This window comes from Amblyomma maculatum, chromosome 2 (assembly GCF_055883805.1).
Source record: "Amblyomma maculatum isolate TAMU_Amacu chromosome 2, ASM5588380v1, whole genome shotgun sequence".
In the NCBI taxonomy this organism is placed as follows: Eukaryota; Metazoa; Arthropoda; class Arachnida; order Ixodida; family Ixodidae; genus Amblyomma; species Amblyomma maculatum.
The window spans coordinates 149,031,969-149,048,148 of record NC_139345.1 but is presented as its reverse complement, the minus strand read 5'-3'; the positions used below and the strand labels follow the sequence as shown (position 1 = coordinate 149,048,148).

Below are 16,180 nucleotides of genomic sequence, written 5' to 3'. Positions count from 1 at the left end.
TTCTGCTGTTCTGCGAAGATGTAGTGCGTCTTCCTAAATGCCCTATCTTTCCTTCTTGCAGTGGACTGTCTGAAGCTAGCGCTGAGCAAATGTCTAGGCTATGGCATCATAGTGGGATCCACGCTGGGTGAGTGAATTGCAGTGGCTGCACAGGATTTAAAAACGTTGGTCCGGAGCCTGCCAAGCCAGGTGCAACACATCTGCTCGCTCGCTTTTTTTTTTTCTTTTTCATGCGAGAAACACAGATTAGCCGAAAAAAAAAAAGAATGAATGCTGGTGTGGAAAGGAGCACATGTCTGATCCTTTTTCCAGCATATGTTGCACACAGCAGCTTTAGCGATCACCGTCGGACACTGCTCTATCACCGACCGAATTCAGCCGTGTCTGTTCTTTTTTTTTTTCTCGCAGTATACTACCTGTGTTAATCCCATTAAATCGACAGTGGTCTCAGTTTTTTTCTGTCTGTCTAAAAATTCGAATTGTTTTCTTTCCAATTTTATCACATACTGTGGCTTATTGTTGGACTTAACATGCCAAAGAAACACACTGCACCACGGGGTGTGGTATAGCTTAGCTTGCATGAAGCGATGCATGCTGGGTACTCCGCCATGATGTTGTTGTTGGCAGCATATGAAGCAGCTTGGCACTGGCACATAGCCTCGTCTACATGGTCGCATAGTGTGCGCAGACGATGCTGGCGGGATCGGACAGGCCGACTGCGGGTTCTTCACGATTCCAAAAAATATGTCTGCACGAGAGCGAGAAAGCAAGGAATTCTTCTAGCGACGCTGAAGCGAATGGCTCCCACGGGCCAACGCACGCGAGATCGACGCTTATCCGGGCGAGTATCAAACTACTTCCCTGAACTAGAAATCATGAATGGCAGCGATGTCGTCGGGCGGCCAGGTCAAGACGCATAGTGCTGTCAGTCGTTCTTGCATAGCTTGAACAGCTAGGTGCGCGTCACACTGCTTTGCATTTCACAGTGCGCCCGATTTTTCGGACACAGCATCGATCGACGCGTACGTTCCTCAGGAATCTGCCGACAATTGCACGCACCTAAGGTCAGCACACGAAAAGCCGCGTATATGCTCGGTGGACCGTCGAAAACGACAAGACAGTTGCTTAATTCAGCCTGGCTGCACTGCCCGTCATCTGCTTCCAGCGACATCATTAAGGCGAATTAACCAGCATGCATCGCTTCACGCAAGCTACCTATAGACACCTGTTCTGGATTAGTTAGACATGCCTGGTGTTGTTTATCTTCCCCCACAAACCTTTTCTTTTTAAATATTGCATCGAAATAGATATTTCATTTTTACACCAAGAAACTGTACTATGTTTGATTTAAATCGCAGAAAGGAAAGGGTTTCTTTCTGTCTATAGTGACGCAGCGAGCATTAAAATTTTGATACTGTAATTTGTTGTGAGTGTGCTAGTGCACAAAGCTGGAAACTGCACACTGTGCTTTCAGACACCAGGTTATGTTTCCTTCCAGTCATGCTTCTCATTATTGTCCCTCTTCAGACAGCATCCATCTTCTTTATCCTCTGATGCACTTTTAAAGTTATGGCTAGTCACTGTAGTCATCACTATCATATTCTTTACTCTAGCACAAGGCATCAGAACGTTCATAATCACTGTTACTGAATAACGCAGTGTCACGCCCCTCATGTTCTACCATGTTTGTGGATGCTGGAAAGTTTTTTAAGTTCTGATAAAACTTTAAAAAAAGTTATTTTGCCGACTCTTATACTGTTGGTTGGTAAAACTAAAAAAACTCTACACAGGACGAGCCCTACTTGCCTGTATTATACACTGAGTACCAGAAAACAAATGACAAGCTAGACTCAGCGTATTTTCCTTAAATCGGACAGACTACCAAGAAGCATGTGGCAGTTGGACTCAATGTCGTTGCCTTAAAAAGAAAAAAGTACCATAATTAAGCCTGAAATGACTGCTTGCGACAACTGTGCCTCACCAACGTTCTTTGCTTGGGTCATTAACATGCACTGCAATAACGGTGAATAGGAGTTCTTGCATTTCGCCTACATTGAATAAACCCCGTCGAGGTGGTGCAGTGTTTAGGGCACTTAACTGCTGTGTCCAAAGATGTGCGATCGAATCCCGGCCTTGGCAGCTGCTCTTCTGCAGAGGCGAAAAGGTAGGCGCCTGTGTGCTGTGCGATGTCAGTGCATGTTAAAGAACCCCAGGGGATAGAAATTTTTGGAGTCCTCCACTGTAGCGTCTCTCATAGCCTGAGTCGCTTTGGGACGTTAAACCCCTCAAGCCAAACCAAACCTACATTGAATATGGCTATGAGAGTCGAGATTGCAAACTCGGGATCATCAGCCAAATCATGTGCAGACTGGATCATCATGGCATGCTATCAAAGCCTCTATAGGACATAATCAGTCTGACTGTGGTGCACCAGATACTAAATGTAGAATAGAAATAGTGCATACCATTGTAGTATTGCCGGACACCCACCGGTAAAAATGGTTACAAGCGTCCCCTGGCCTGGCGCCCGGCTCTCACAGGGGTGTGCGCTTTGAACAGGCTCCGCAAACCCCGCTGCGCTCCTTCTGGGGCAAAATAGTTTCGAACACTTCAGCCTGCAAAGGTGGTTCGAGTTACCATGTTTCACGGGGTTCAAAACTGAAAACGAGTTGTGTCCTGCACACGCGAAAACTCAGAATAAAGCCTTGAAGTTTCAAGTGCAAAACACTCTAAGCCAGCCTGTCGAAAGACATAAAGGTTCACCGTCACTGATGTAGTTCACTTCTCGGAGATCACTGCAGTCCTGGGCAAGTCCGGATTTCCTGCTATCTGACTTTGCTCTTGTGTGTGCATGCCTATGCTATTCACCGTAGGGTAATGGCTAACCAATTTCAACCATGAAATTGTGCAAAATCATTCTTGCTGTTTTTGAAAGTCAACTGAATAGATGACCCATTCTATGTTGTCTGACAGCAGTTTGCATCCGTTTCGTTTAAAAAATTCTTTATTTTTGGGGGCACTTTTTGGTGTAGACAATATTTTCATTGCATGCCACGAGTGCCAAAATGTGACCTTCAGGCACGTCTCTTGTTTTACAAGCTTCTCCCTTATACCAGCCATGCAAGTTCAGTCTTGAAAGACTTCAGGTTCAGAGTTTTGTTCGACCTCTGGGGTGCTGTAGTCTCTTGGTGGTGCCTTTTGCTTGTACTATGGCTGAAGGTGTACTCACGAGTCACAACTGAGCATTGCATTATAGTGGGGCACTTTTTACGTTAGCCTCGGATTTGTGTCACCTGTTGAAAGGCAGGGAGTAAATCCTTATCATGCAAAAGCAAGCAGCGAGCTTGCAGTTTGAAGAATGTCATAAAATAGTGACAATTTTTGCATAAGCATGCTGGTCTAACTAAAGCTCTGACTGCTTGTTAATTTTTCAATCTTCAAGGTTAAAAGGGCCAATAAATTGGTTCAAAGGTTGCTGGTAAATATCTTGAGTGTTTAGAATGAACGCTTTTGGCCATTTACTGAAATTAAACTCTTTGGAATATAGCCAGCAATTTGTTATTAATTTTCTAAGCCGTTTTTTTTTCTTATTATTTTTTCAAAGTACATGGCCCAGTTGGCCGCTACTTAGTGGCGAATTATGAAGCTGTTCTTCATCAAGGTATTCAAGGTATACGTCACGAGTAGTCATGACTTTAATAATGCCATGGTGAGTGACAGGCCACCGGAGGCTGCCAATCGCTGCAGCTCCAACGGCCGCACTTCCGGTAGATGCGAAAGTCGTCTGCTCGTGTGCCTGCCTGTTTGAAGCAAATCGCCATCGTGCACACGGTCCCGATTTACCGCGCCGTCACATCTTTCTGTCGGTGGAAGTCGTGCCTCGAGCAAATTGACCATTAATGCAGACCAGAACGAAGAGGAACTCATTGACTGTTCAATATGTCATAGGAAAAAAACTCACGTGGAGGAAAACGGGTGCGACGACCGGAAGTCGGCAAACCAAATCTTTTTTTCTTTTTTTTTTTTAGGCGAAAGCCTTTATAGCCTTATTGTTGTCGCCAACAAGTGTCGCGATTTTGCGGCGGCTCTGATTGGTCGAGACGGGATGACGTCATGTACGTCTCGACCAATCACAGAGCAGCACCACAATATGCGCGAATGCGTGCCTTATATGGCCTATGTCAATCAATTATCAATTACTGATTGATGACTAATTACTATGTGTTAATTAATCACTCATTTATGTCGCGCACCTGGTAAAATCGACCACAGAACAGTAAACGTAGAACTGCGAAGATACAAGGAACGCGATCTCGTCGCTGCCAAGCAGAATTCACTGAATAAATGCACTCGCAAAATGTGAAAACGTAATTGCTCGCTTTACTAGTAGCAGCATTCATCGCTACGTGCACAACAGTCGCGTAGCAGAATGCAGCACTCAGGCTTTCGCCTTCCATCACTTTAGTCGCCAAAGTGTCCACGAATTTCATTTTTTTTTTTTGCGTTTTGGAGGATACGAGTTGGGGTGGAGAGGAGGAGCGTCATTTTTAATCGCCCATATCTCCAATAACGCTAGCTCAAAAATTATTGGGGTGGAGTGATGGGATACCTATCGCTCGTTCGCTTTACTTAGCCTAGCTAAATGACATTCTTGATCCCTTTCACCGGTATTAGAATTTTGGTGGTGGTGGTTTGTGGGGTTTAACATCCCAAAGCGACTCAGGCTATGAGAGACACCATGGACTCCGGAAATTTCGACCACCTGGGATTCTTTTACGTGCACTGACATCGCACAGTACACGGGCGCCTTGTTTTTCGCCTCCAGCGAAAAAGATTCGATCCCGCATCCTTGGGAACAGTAGTCGAGCGCCGTAACCCATTGCGCCACCCCGGCGAGGTTAGAATTTTGGATGAAGTTTAGATATGTTTCCACCAGAGATTTCGATGCAGAAAAGATCAAAGTAATGAACTAGCGTGTAACCACTGCACGTTAAATAGTAAAAAAAAAAGCAGCTTTCTCCTACTCCCCGCTTCCTTTTCACTATGCCTGATGGCAAACCTCTCGAATAATAATTAAAAAATAAACTGTATCAAGCGGTCATGGTTAAGGCTCCTGGGTACCCGCGATTCTGCAAGAAATGGTGAATTTATTTATTTTTGAGCTATTCTGCGTTGCAGCGTACGTTGTCATTTTTTTATATACTACTTTCGTTACCGATAGGAACTACAAAACGATCGGGAAAATGGCTATTTTACTTTGTTAGCTTTAATGTGGTTATAAAGCAACCTGAAGGTTTTCAGACCAACCATAGCCCTAGAGAAACAGACGGCGCGCTACAATGCGCAATCAACGGATATGTTGACATTACTTAAAAACTGTGCTTCATATGTGCGTCACAACCAAGCGAAGCAAAACTCTTTCAGTGCTTTCGCTTTATCATTGAACCATCCAGCTTTTTTTCACGTCTGTAGCCACCATCTTCCCGCTCGACTGTCGCGCAATGGCGCTAGATACCAACTAGCCCAGCTTTCTACGTTTAGTTAAAAACTGGAAAGCTGGCTTCTCCTCGCTGCTTGTAAACTCGGTGGCAAAGGGTCCCTTGCTGCCACGAAAAGCTTCGGGAAGTAGTGTCAACCCTATATGCGTAACGTAGCCTCGATTGTAATGCGAGGAGCGTTCTGAAGCATTCTTTGGTGTTCCCCTCGGAAGATTGCATACCATTTATTCTAATTTCGCAAAATGTAAAATTTACCGCGCAGAAGAGTCACGGTACAGGGAATGGGGCAGCGGACTGCGGTATGTGACCTTTCAGTAGGTACAGAAATGCCCGACGTGAGCTTTCCAAGGAACCAAATTGTTCTGCTAAATTTCAGTTCGCTATGTTTTTTTGCTTGTTTGTTTGTTTTGGAAAGGGGGGGGGGGTTCTTTTGGCTACTACGACATTCTGCCGGATATATCCTTTCTTGATTGTGGTTCCACTCATCACTCTGTCAGCTACTTTTAAAGCAATTATGGTGAGGCACATGCTGCCAGTAGGGTTCGAATCGTACAAAAAAGGCACGCACCAACACTGTACGATATGCTTGGTAAGTGGTTACGTGGTTCTATTCTCGTAAACACAGGACTCGGAAATACCAACGGCTACCATGGAGTGTGCGTACACCGTAGAGTTTTTGTGCATTAGCATATAATTACTTTATTGCTTTGTATTGCACCATTGACGTCTTCGCAGCATATAATTACTTTATTACTTTGTATTGCACCATTAACGTCTTCGATCCGCCGGGGTGGCGCAGTGGTGACGGCGCTCGACTACTGTTCCCAAGGATGCGGGATCGAATCCCGGCCTCGGCGGCCGCTTTTCGATGGAGGCGAAAAGCAAGGCGCCCGTGTGCTGTGCGATGTCAGTGCACGTGAAAGAACACCAGATGGTCCAAATTTCCGGAATCCTCCACTACGGCGCGTCTCTACCCCACAAACCAAACCAACCATTAACGTCTTCGCAGTAAGCATGCGAGGTGGACAGTCATGCGTGCAGGCATCTCTGGCGACATTAGGACATGACTTCATCTTGCCCGATTAAGTATGCGTTCTTCAGCGCTGTCTGTTAAGGCGAAGGTTCCCGGGCTATGCACGTCGTCGTCAGAAAGCGCGTCCGCGACGCACACGCGATGGAGCGGAAGGGAAAGGAGAATAGGAAACGCGAGGGCAGGGGAAGGTGAGAACGGGCGCAATAGTAGCGGGCAGCCTGGAGCAGCGCAGTAGAATTTCTGATGTTCGTTTCCCTAGACGGAAGGTCATATATATATATATATATATATATATATATATATATATATATATATATATATATATATATATATATATATATATATATATATAGAGAGAGAGAGAGAGAGAGAGAGAGAGATACTATAAGTAGAAATGAATTTCCAGAAAGAACATCTACGCGCTACTTTGCCCATCGAGCTGATTAGAGGTTAAATAGAACCATGTTATATGGCTACGTTTGGAGCCTCAGGTCATACTCGACTCTCTTCAATCACATGCCTTTTTACACACAATGGACAAATAGGAGCGGTAGTCATCAGCGGCTGGCCCCGCGCGTCAGTTGTCAAACGAAGACATGGCATGCACGCAAGATGGGCACTACCGCGTGGCTTGTGCTCAGCCCCGAAGACGACACCGCTAACAATGCAAATTATTACGAGCGATTTTAGGAAAGTAGTGAAAGGCGAAAGCTTGAGTGCCGCATTCTGCTACGCAACTTGTACTAATTAGTAATCAAATAACTTAGTCAATAATTAATTAATTGCTTAATAAGTCATTCATTTGTAATTCATAATCATTCATTCGTAATTGATCATTAATTGGCATATGGACATATGATCGAGGTATGCATTCGCGCATACTGTGGTGGTACTCTGTATTTGTTCGAGACCTCTATGACGTCATCCCGCCTCAATCAGAGCCGCCGCAAAAGCGGGACACATTTTGTCGACAGAATGAGCCATTAAAAGCTTTCGAGCCCTTTCCCGTCGGGAGGCTCTTCCATTTTACCTTTATACACAGCGATACCCCATCTACACTCACGTTGCTTGGCAAGCTGTTTACACTGATGCGCTCCCAAGCGTCATCCATGCCTTACTTTTCTCAGCAACATGAAAAGGCAAAGGCCTACCTAACAGCTGCTGAAAGCGATCTGGGTCCCGGTGCAGGAGAAGAGGGAAGCGTCTGGCTCCGACGCTCTCTCCTAATTGTCATCTCGGGCGCTCTTTGTCGCATTAGCGGACAAGATGAGACCTCGTTTCCCGCGGCACTATAGGTACTGCGCGGCGCATGATGCGCTGCAACATGTATGCTCCCTAAGTGGCGATTGGGCATAAAACCTCTGGTTGGTCGCTTTAATTTGGCGGCTGGTGACGTCGTCCCGCCTCGACCAATCAGAGCCGTCGCAAAAGCGGGACACATTTTGTCCACGACAACGATGAGGCATTAAAGGCTTTCGCCTTAATAAATTGGTTTACTGGAAAGGAAAGACGCTGTGTATTTCACACTTGTTTTTGTGGAACTGCGCTTTAAGGGAAGGGAGAAGGCGGGAGTGAATGTGTAAAGAGAGAAAGAGCCGTAGTGGAGGGTTGCGTAGTAATTTCGACCACCTGTGGATCTATATGTGCACTGACATCGCGCACCACAGGGACGGGGCAGTCGAATTTTAAGGGTGAGGAGTCTTTAATGGCTCATACTGTCGTATAGACAGAAGCTTTCCACGCGAGCGGCGCACCTGATTGGTCGACAGAGAAGTGTCGTCACCAGGCGCCAAATTCGAAGCGGACAACCCAATCTTATTTGAATCGTTACTCAAAAAATAAATTAATAAATCTTGTCTTCCACCGGGGAATCGAACCTCCATTCCTTGTATTCCCAGCCCAGCCCCGGATCGTGAAACGCTTTTCATAATTCCCCACGTCTACGGGGAGAATGATAGCGGGATTCAGTGAGGGACAGATACTGCACCTTTTCTTTCCTGTAGACCCATTATAGAGCGCAGGTGAACCTTAATCGTTCAATGAAATGCTGGTTGTGATCAAGGGGCGCGCGATGCACCGTCACGACAGGTCATGACGTCACAAGGGTTACCTGCCAGCCTCAAATCCACGGGCGTATGACTCCCTGTCTTCCCCGGCTCACGTGCCTGGAGCGGGGAGAGGACACCCATTTCCGATGGAAATAAGTTGTTCAACCAACCATGCATATACGAAGCTCACCCCACCGGGTGCCGATCCAGGCGTCCGTGCTCCCTTTCATTTGCCGCTTCCTCCGCCGCACCACACAGGAAACAGAAGCACATCCAGATGTCTAGGAGGCGTTAGTACAGCAGACGTTTGAAATTGATTTACGGGATAGAAAAGGCGCAGTACCTGTCATAATTCTTCGTTGACACATGTACCATGCCGTAAAGGAAGGGAGGAATGTGAAACAGTAGTCAACCTCTTTACTCGAAGAATCATTCACCGCCACATTCTCAATAAATGCGTAACAGAATGGGGCACTCAGGCTTTCGCCTTTCACCACTTAAGGCGCCAAAGTGTGTCGCAATATTTAATTTCACAGAATATGTGACGTAACATGCTTTTTTTTTTTTGGTGGAAAACAATCGGGGTAGTCGTTGAATTTGTTTTGCATAATACCTAACATAACGTGCTTTTATTTTGGTGGTAAGATTGTCGTTTCATCTTCTTATACCAGTTTTCTTGCTCGAGTAATGTAATTAAGGAAGATTTCTATGGGAGGACGTGGGTCCTCCAGCAAAAATCACTGGAACTAGTTCCTCTGACTTGAACATTGGCTAAGGAGCCTACCTGTAGTGCCGCGGCGCAGCATGTCGGCTCCCTAACTTCACCGCGATGCGCTCGCCCCACTCTATGGAATGGGGAGACCTCACGGGAGACGACGCCCGGTCTCGAGGAGAGCGCTTGCTTGCGCTGTCCCCTTGTGACGCGCGCCTGCTGCGAAGCTGCTCTTGCGAATATTGTATTCATTATTTCTATTTATTGGCGGCATTTTGTGATCACTCATGAACTGCTGCCCTGCAGTCTGCAATAGCACGCACTCTGCTGTTATTATTTTTGCGACTGTATATGAAGAAGGAAAAGAAAATGCATGGGCTTCTACTGTCTCTGTAGCTGAGCCACCTCCGCTTCCTCGTGCGGACAGACGAGAAAAATAGAGGAAAAAAATGGCTGGTGGCTTAGCTAAGGGTAAGCCTGAACATGCGTAGAGGAAAGCGAGGTGAAATTAAACGTTCCGCCACAAAGCGGGAGGCATATAAGAAAAAGAAAATGCACGGAAAGAACAACTTACTGGAGTCAAGTCTCTCAAGTGCCATAGTCTCTCACACATCTACTCCGCCGGGGTGGTGCAGTGGTTACGGCGCTCGACTACTGCTCCCAAGCGCGCGGCATCGAATCCCGGCCTCGGCGGCCGCTTTTAATGGCGGCAAAAAGCAAGGCGCCCGTGTGCTGTGCCTTGTCAGCGCACGTTAAAAAACCCCAAGTAGTCGAAATTTCCGGAGTCCTCCACTACGGCGTCTCTCATCGCCTGAGTCGCTTTGGGACGTTAAACCCCACAAACCAACAAAGCAATCTCACAGACATCACAGGCTGTCCGACATGGACATTCTGGACGCAGACACATCACAAACCACAAACATGGCCGTCACACGTAGACACTCTGGACGCACTGCTTTCACTGAGTCTTTATAGACCCTATTCATTATCAGGTTTAGCTGGCGGCAGTTGTGGCAACCTTGTACTGCGGAGACGCCTCAGCGGTGGGTGGTTCGAAACTAAAAGCAAGCGAAATAATTTTTTTGACGCGCCGGCGCCGATCTACCGGTTTGCTTCCTGCTGCGCGCCGCTCATTTGTCGGACGCTTGAGACGCCATTTCGAACGCCGTCCAACCAGAGCTCGGATTTCACCGACGCCGTTTCATGATTCGCTGTAGGCCCTCTCTCTCTTTCCCCCTCTCCGATGTTGCGTTGTGCGTGCCATGGTTGCCAGTAATGCTGCAATGACGTCACATGAATAAGCGGTTAGAATCCTCCATGTTTTCCTCCTTCTGCTGCTCCTCCTCCTCACTTTGTTGACTACCACTGGCCACAGCGGTGACCGTAGCTCATCGTTCGGCTTCTTGGCGACGTCTTTTCGCGAGGCGTTCCTCGCGTTGTTCCGGGGTTTCAGGTGCACGTTTCGCCTTGGCTCGATCTTTCCTCCGTCGTTCGGCGGCCAGCTTCCAGGCGACTATACCACTGGATCGGAAGGACTCAATTTCTCCGCTCTTCTTCGTTGTTTAGCAGCAGCCGCACTCTCCTTGGCTTCTAGGTCGAACGCGCCCTCCAGTTGTGGCTGTAGGAAGAAGAAAAAGAAAATGCACGGGCCTGCTACTGGTTCTGTAGCTGGGCCACCTCCGCTGCCTCGTGCAGACAGAAAAGAAAATAGAGAAGAAAGAAAAAGATGGAGAGAAAGTTGTGCGCCGCAACAGCCGTCGTCCACCACCGAAGTGGTGGCGGGTGCAATGACGGCCTACAACAAATAAAAATTCGGTGGCAGGCTAACCCCCGCAGCAAGCGGTGGTGACCTGTTCCAGCCCCATCAGGACCAGGATCAGCCACCCTTCAGCCGCCCTGCAGTTGTTGTGGCTGTAGGAAGAAGGAAAAGAAAATGCAGGGGCCTGCTACTGGCTTTGTAGCTGAGCCACCTCCGCTGCCTCGTGCGGACAGAAGAGAGAAAGTAGAGAAGAAAGAAATAAAGAGCACTGCAAAATCTGCATTAGAATAATGCGAAAGCACGGATACTGCCGTTGGTTGCTTCTAGTTGCTTAATTCACGTTTTGTTTGCCCATTTTAGTCTTTGGTACTTTCGAATTGCGCGCAAATTCCTTCCTATGCCCTTTTCCCGGCTCTACTTCCGGTTGCGTGATGTCACATCCTTGACGTCATATCCACTACAGCACCCTTTTGTCTCTTTCCGCATTCACTCCCAGCTTCCTCCCTTCCCTTACACGCGGCTCAGGTGTCCACAGAACGTGTGGCGGATACTGCACCTTGCCTTTCCTGGGACCCAGTTATTCTAATTAATTACCTAATTAACTTATTGGTCTAGTTATATCTTTTTGTAACAACATTAAGGCACCCTGTATCGATCGACACCACTCATTAACCGTTACCACTTCTCAATTACTCACAACTTCTGCGGACACGATTTTGCGGACATGATCTGCGGACACGGTCTGCGGGCAGAAATTTGTGAACATAGCGAAGTAATGCTTTCGCATTAAAAGAGGGAGAGAAAGACGCACGCTGCAACAGCCGTCGTCCACCACCGAAGCGGTGGCGGGTGCAATGATGGCCTACAATGGGTAACGATTCGGTAGCAGGCTAGCCCCCGCCGCAAGCGGCAGGGACCTACATGTCCCAGCCCCATCAGGGCCAGGATCAGCCATCCTCCGTCCGCTAACCCCCCGCCCTCCAGTTCTCCGTCAAGCGCATTATATACACGCCGCGCACCGTCGTCCTGCCTACACCGCCCCGCCGGGGTGGTGCAGTGGTAAGACGTCCGACTACTGTGCCGGAGTACCCGGGTTCGAACCCGACATCGGCGGCTGCGTTTCGATGGAAGTGAAACGAAGAGGCGGTCGTGTGCTGTGTGATGTCAGCGCACGTTAAAGATCCCCAGGTGGTCGAAATTACTCCGTAGCCCTCCACTACGGCTTCTCTTTCTCTCTTTCTACTTTCACTCGCACCTTCCTCCCTTTCCTTACGGCGCGGTTGAGGTGTCCACAGAAAACAAGTGAGACAGTTACCTCGCCTTTCCCTTCCTATAAATCCTGCCTACACCCTCTTGTCTACGTCACTTGGTTTTTGCTCATGCTCCCGCACACGCCAAACGTGGCTCTGACCCGCGTAGTGTAGCTTTTCCCTACAAAATAGGGAGAACGGTGTGCGTCGCAACAGCCGTCGTCCGCCACCGTAGCGGTGGCAGGTGCAATAACGGCATACAGCGGGTACAACCTCCGGTGTGAGGATAGCCCCCACTGCAAACTGCGGAGGCCTACTATTTCCAGCCTGGTAGGGCCAGCAGAAGCCACCGCACCCCCCCCCCCCCCCAACTTCCTCTGCTGCTCGAATGTTTTAAGGCGAAGGCGTTTCTAGGCTCATGAAACTAAATACCATGCGCGAGATGGGTTCTTGTCTAGCATTTCTGTTATCTGCAATCCCATACTTGAACGCGCGCCAAGGAACGTACGTAACGCGACAGGAGTGATGTATCATCCAAACTCACACTTGCCGGAGAAAGTGGGATATATACTGCGCCTTTCCTTTCCTGTAAACCAATTATAGTTATATGTAGCACTGCAACGAACGCCGATAAGAGGCAACCGATGAAAGTCAAATGATAAGTGAGGAAGGGTAGGCTTTCGCCATATGAAGATACATAAGAGACCTTCTAATCTTTTTTTTTTACTTTTTTTTGTCCGGCGGTCGCAAGAATTACGAATGCCGCAAATTCTAGCGCATCTTCATTTTAGAACGACGCCTTGCAGGGAGTCCTGACTCGATATGGCAAGATAAATCATGCCAGGATTCCTGACATGATTGCCGGCTCATCGCCCGGCAAAATGAGAACAATGTTCGCGGCGCCCTCCTTCGTACAGCTTGCTTAGGGACGCTGTTTTATTGCGAAAGCAATACTGCTAGCACTTCGAGCCTTTGGCGTGTCGTGGCGCCTCCATACATGACCTTTCACGTGACCATGAGAGACGAGGCCCCAGCTCGCGCCATCGGATGGTGGCGGTGAGTCCTTACAGGAGCCGCTCCGGTGACGTCACGCCATTATCACGTGACCGTCTGACATCACGCCAGATCGAGAGACAGAAATCTGTGAACATAGCTCGCGCCATCGGATGGTGGCGGCGAGTCCATACACGGCGCTGTATTGCAGCCGAGAGAGGGCGCTCGCTGTTTGTGACGTCACGCTAGGAGGATAAATGGGGCTGTTCAGCAAAAAGCCGTCCGCCTGGCGGCTGAGGCCGCGAATAACCAATGTATATTCGCCAGTCCTTAGTCGCGGAGGTCCCAGCCCCCGTTTCTCAGGCCTGCGCGCTAGGAGCGGGGAGTAGGGGGCCTACTAAATCGGTGGAAATTAAAGTTTTAATCAATCAATCATAAATGGGGCTGTGGCTCGGCTCCTCGCAGTAGTCGGGGCGCAGCCGCCGAACAATACGCAGCCAAGGGTATTGTTTTCGCAATCTTGCAGGCTTAACCAAGCTAAGCCTTCAGCCAATTTTTTTGAATTTGCTCGGTCGCAAATTCATGCTTATTTTGTGCTGCTAATTAGAATGCCCTTCAAGTAGACAGCGCATGTACTAAATGCGTCTGGGGGCGCTTGCAGACGCACTTGGTCGGTTATATAAAACCCTTAATAACGTTCCCTTGTCTGTATTCGCCAAACCGGTCACTCCACGATAGCACATGCGAACACCAGCACAACGCAGACAGGGATAGTTGCGTGAATTTATCTTGCAGTTTTATGGCGAAAGCCTTTCTAGGCTCATGGAGTGAAATACCGCTCGCGAGATCTGTCATATTCCGCGAGATCCCACGAGACTAGGTCTTGTGTAGCTTCCTGCCATCTGCAATGCCACACGAACGCGCGCTAAGGAATGCCACGCGACAGGAGCGATGGTGTACCGTCCAAACTCAACTTTACCGGAGAAAGTGTGACAGATTTTTCACCTTTCCTTTCCTGTAAACTAATTAAATTATATGTAGCACTGCAACGAATACCGATGAGAGGCAAATCATAGGAGAGGAAGGGTGTAGGCTTTCGTCATTCAATCTTTTCTTAAGAAACATCTAAGAGACTAATTTGTTTTTTATTCTGGTAGCAATACTGCGCCAGGGGCCAGATCCCGCGACGGTTCCGTTCGGGAACTGGTTCCTTTCGCCGCTCCTAATTGGTTGCTGCGTCACGTCCGGCGTGACCCCCAAAACTTCCGAAGGCGGCTCCACGTTTTTCGCCTACGTCACGGGGCAGCACGGGGCGGGGCCACCGCTCCGAAAGGAACCTTTTTGCCGGCCGGCGCAGGAACCGCGACGAGTTGGTCTGCTTCGAGATGGAACCGCCCTGCGCTCGCTGTGGCGCCTCATGGCCGTAGTCGAGCGACGGCGCGCGCCGCGCAGCTGCTTGACTACGGCCGTGGTATCCTTTTTTTTTTCTGTGTGTGTGTTTATTTTTTGGGGAGCGCTTTGCGGGTTTAGTAAACTGACGCAGTAAAAAAAAAAAAAAAGGAAAGGCGAGACAACGCCTTCTACATGTCTCAGGAGGTTTTGCGGCAACACTGGCTAAGGCTGCGTGCCGATCGCGAAGCGAAGTGGGGACGAAGGGGTATGCCGGGCTGCCGTCAGAAGCAAAGGTGCTCTACGCGCTTCGATCGCTACTTTGCGATCGGGAGCTCTCGGCCAACAGCAGTGCGACCATTTGAATCCGGCAGTCGTAGAGACAAATAATTCGCGTCCGTAAGTGCGGGCTGAGTTTTCCCTCCTTCTACATCAGCGGAAGGGGAGCAGACGGTGGCTAACTGGGTCGAGTGCAGTCGGATTCCATGTGTCATCGGCTGCGTCCTGCATTGACAGCTATTCACAGAAATGTCGCGCATACTCACGACGCTTGAGCGGCCGATAAGGCTACGGACGCTGCCCCGCTACATAGGCAGGCGCGGACGCGCCGGCGCGGTGCCGGTATCAAGCAGCTCGTTCGTACTCGCAACGGCGGCAGCAACTCCTCCGTCAAAGAGCTAGCGTGATTCGGACTGCATACTACGGGCGTTGTAGACATCGTTCTTAGGATATTTGCCACTCTGTGCGAAAGGCAGAACTTACAAAAACTTCACAGCGAGCGTGGAAGCAGACGACGCCGCCGCGCGCGCGACACCATCTAGCGGCGAAGAAAGGTACTCATGAGCCAAGATAATTGCTTGGCAGTTGTTAACAGGATGCTTCTAAGAATATTTCAGTCTATTATTCACTAGTTTGCATTACTATGTAATTATTAGATTTATTTCGTGCTTAACACCACTTTGGTACAAGTATTTGGTACCAGAAAAAGCCACATGCTCGTGATGGACACGCCTACGATCTGGGGCCATCGCTGATTGGCCGCTGTATTTCCCGTCTTCGCCGTGAGGTAACGCCCGCTGCCTTGCTGACGTCAAATTGACGTCATCTTGAAAGAGAACGGTTCCCGAAAGGAACCTCCGCTGGATACGGCCCCAGGTTTCGAGCCGTCGCGTAGCTTACGGCCGGTAGCCACGGTTGACCTTGAACATCCGCGAATAAGAGGAGGGGGGGTCAGAAGAAGGAGATGAAAAGGAGGAAGAAGCAGGAGAAAAAAATTACTAGGGACTTTAGCGACTAAAGTATTGGAAGGCGAAAGCCTGAGAAGCCTCATCTTGTTTAGCGTTCTTGCCATCTGCAATCTCACACTTGAACGCGCGCCAAGGAACGCCACGCGACAGCCGCCGCAAAAGCGGGACACTGCCCACGGCAGTATGAGCCATTTAAGGCTTTCGCCTTAAAATTAGAGGCTGTTTGAAAGCGTACCCTTCCTAGCATATAA

The 16,180-nt window shown here is 48.7% G+C and overlaps 1 protein-coding gene across 1 annotated transcript in view; it reads left to right on the top strand.

The window, feature by feature from the left end:
* The window catches only part of LOC146200148 (mannose-P-dolichol utilization defect 1 protein-like), an 86,822-nt gene that overhangs the window by 649 nt on the left and 69,993 nt on the right, over nt 1-16,180 (top strand). Inside the window, exon 2 of the mRNA XM_084595381.1 lies at nt 62-127. Coding sequence (XP_084451507.1) covers nt 62-127 — 66 coding nt within the window. The remainder of the gene's footprint in view (nt 1-61; nt 128-16,180) is intronic.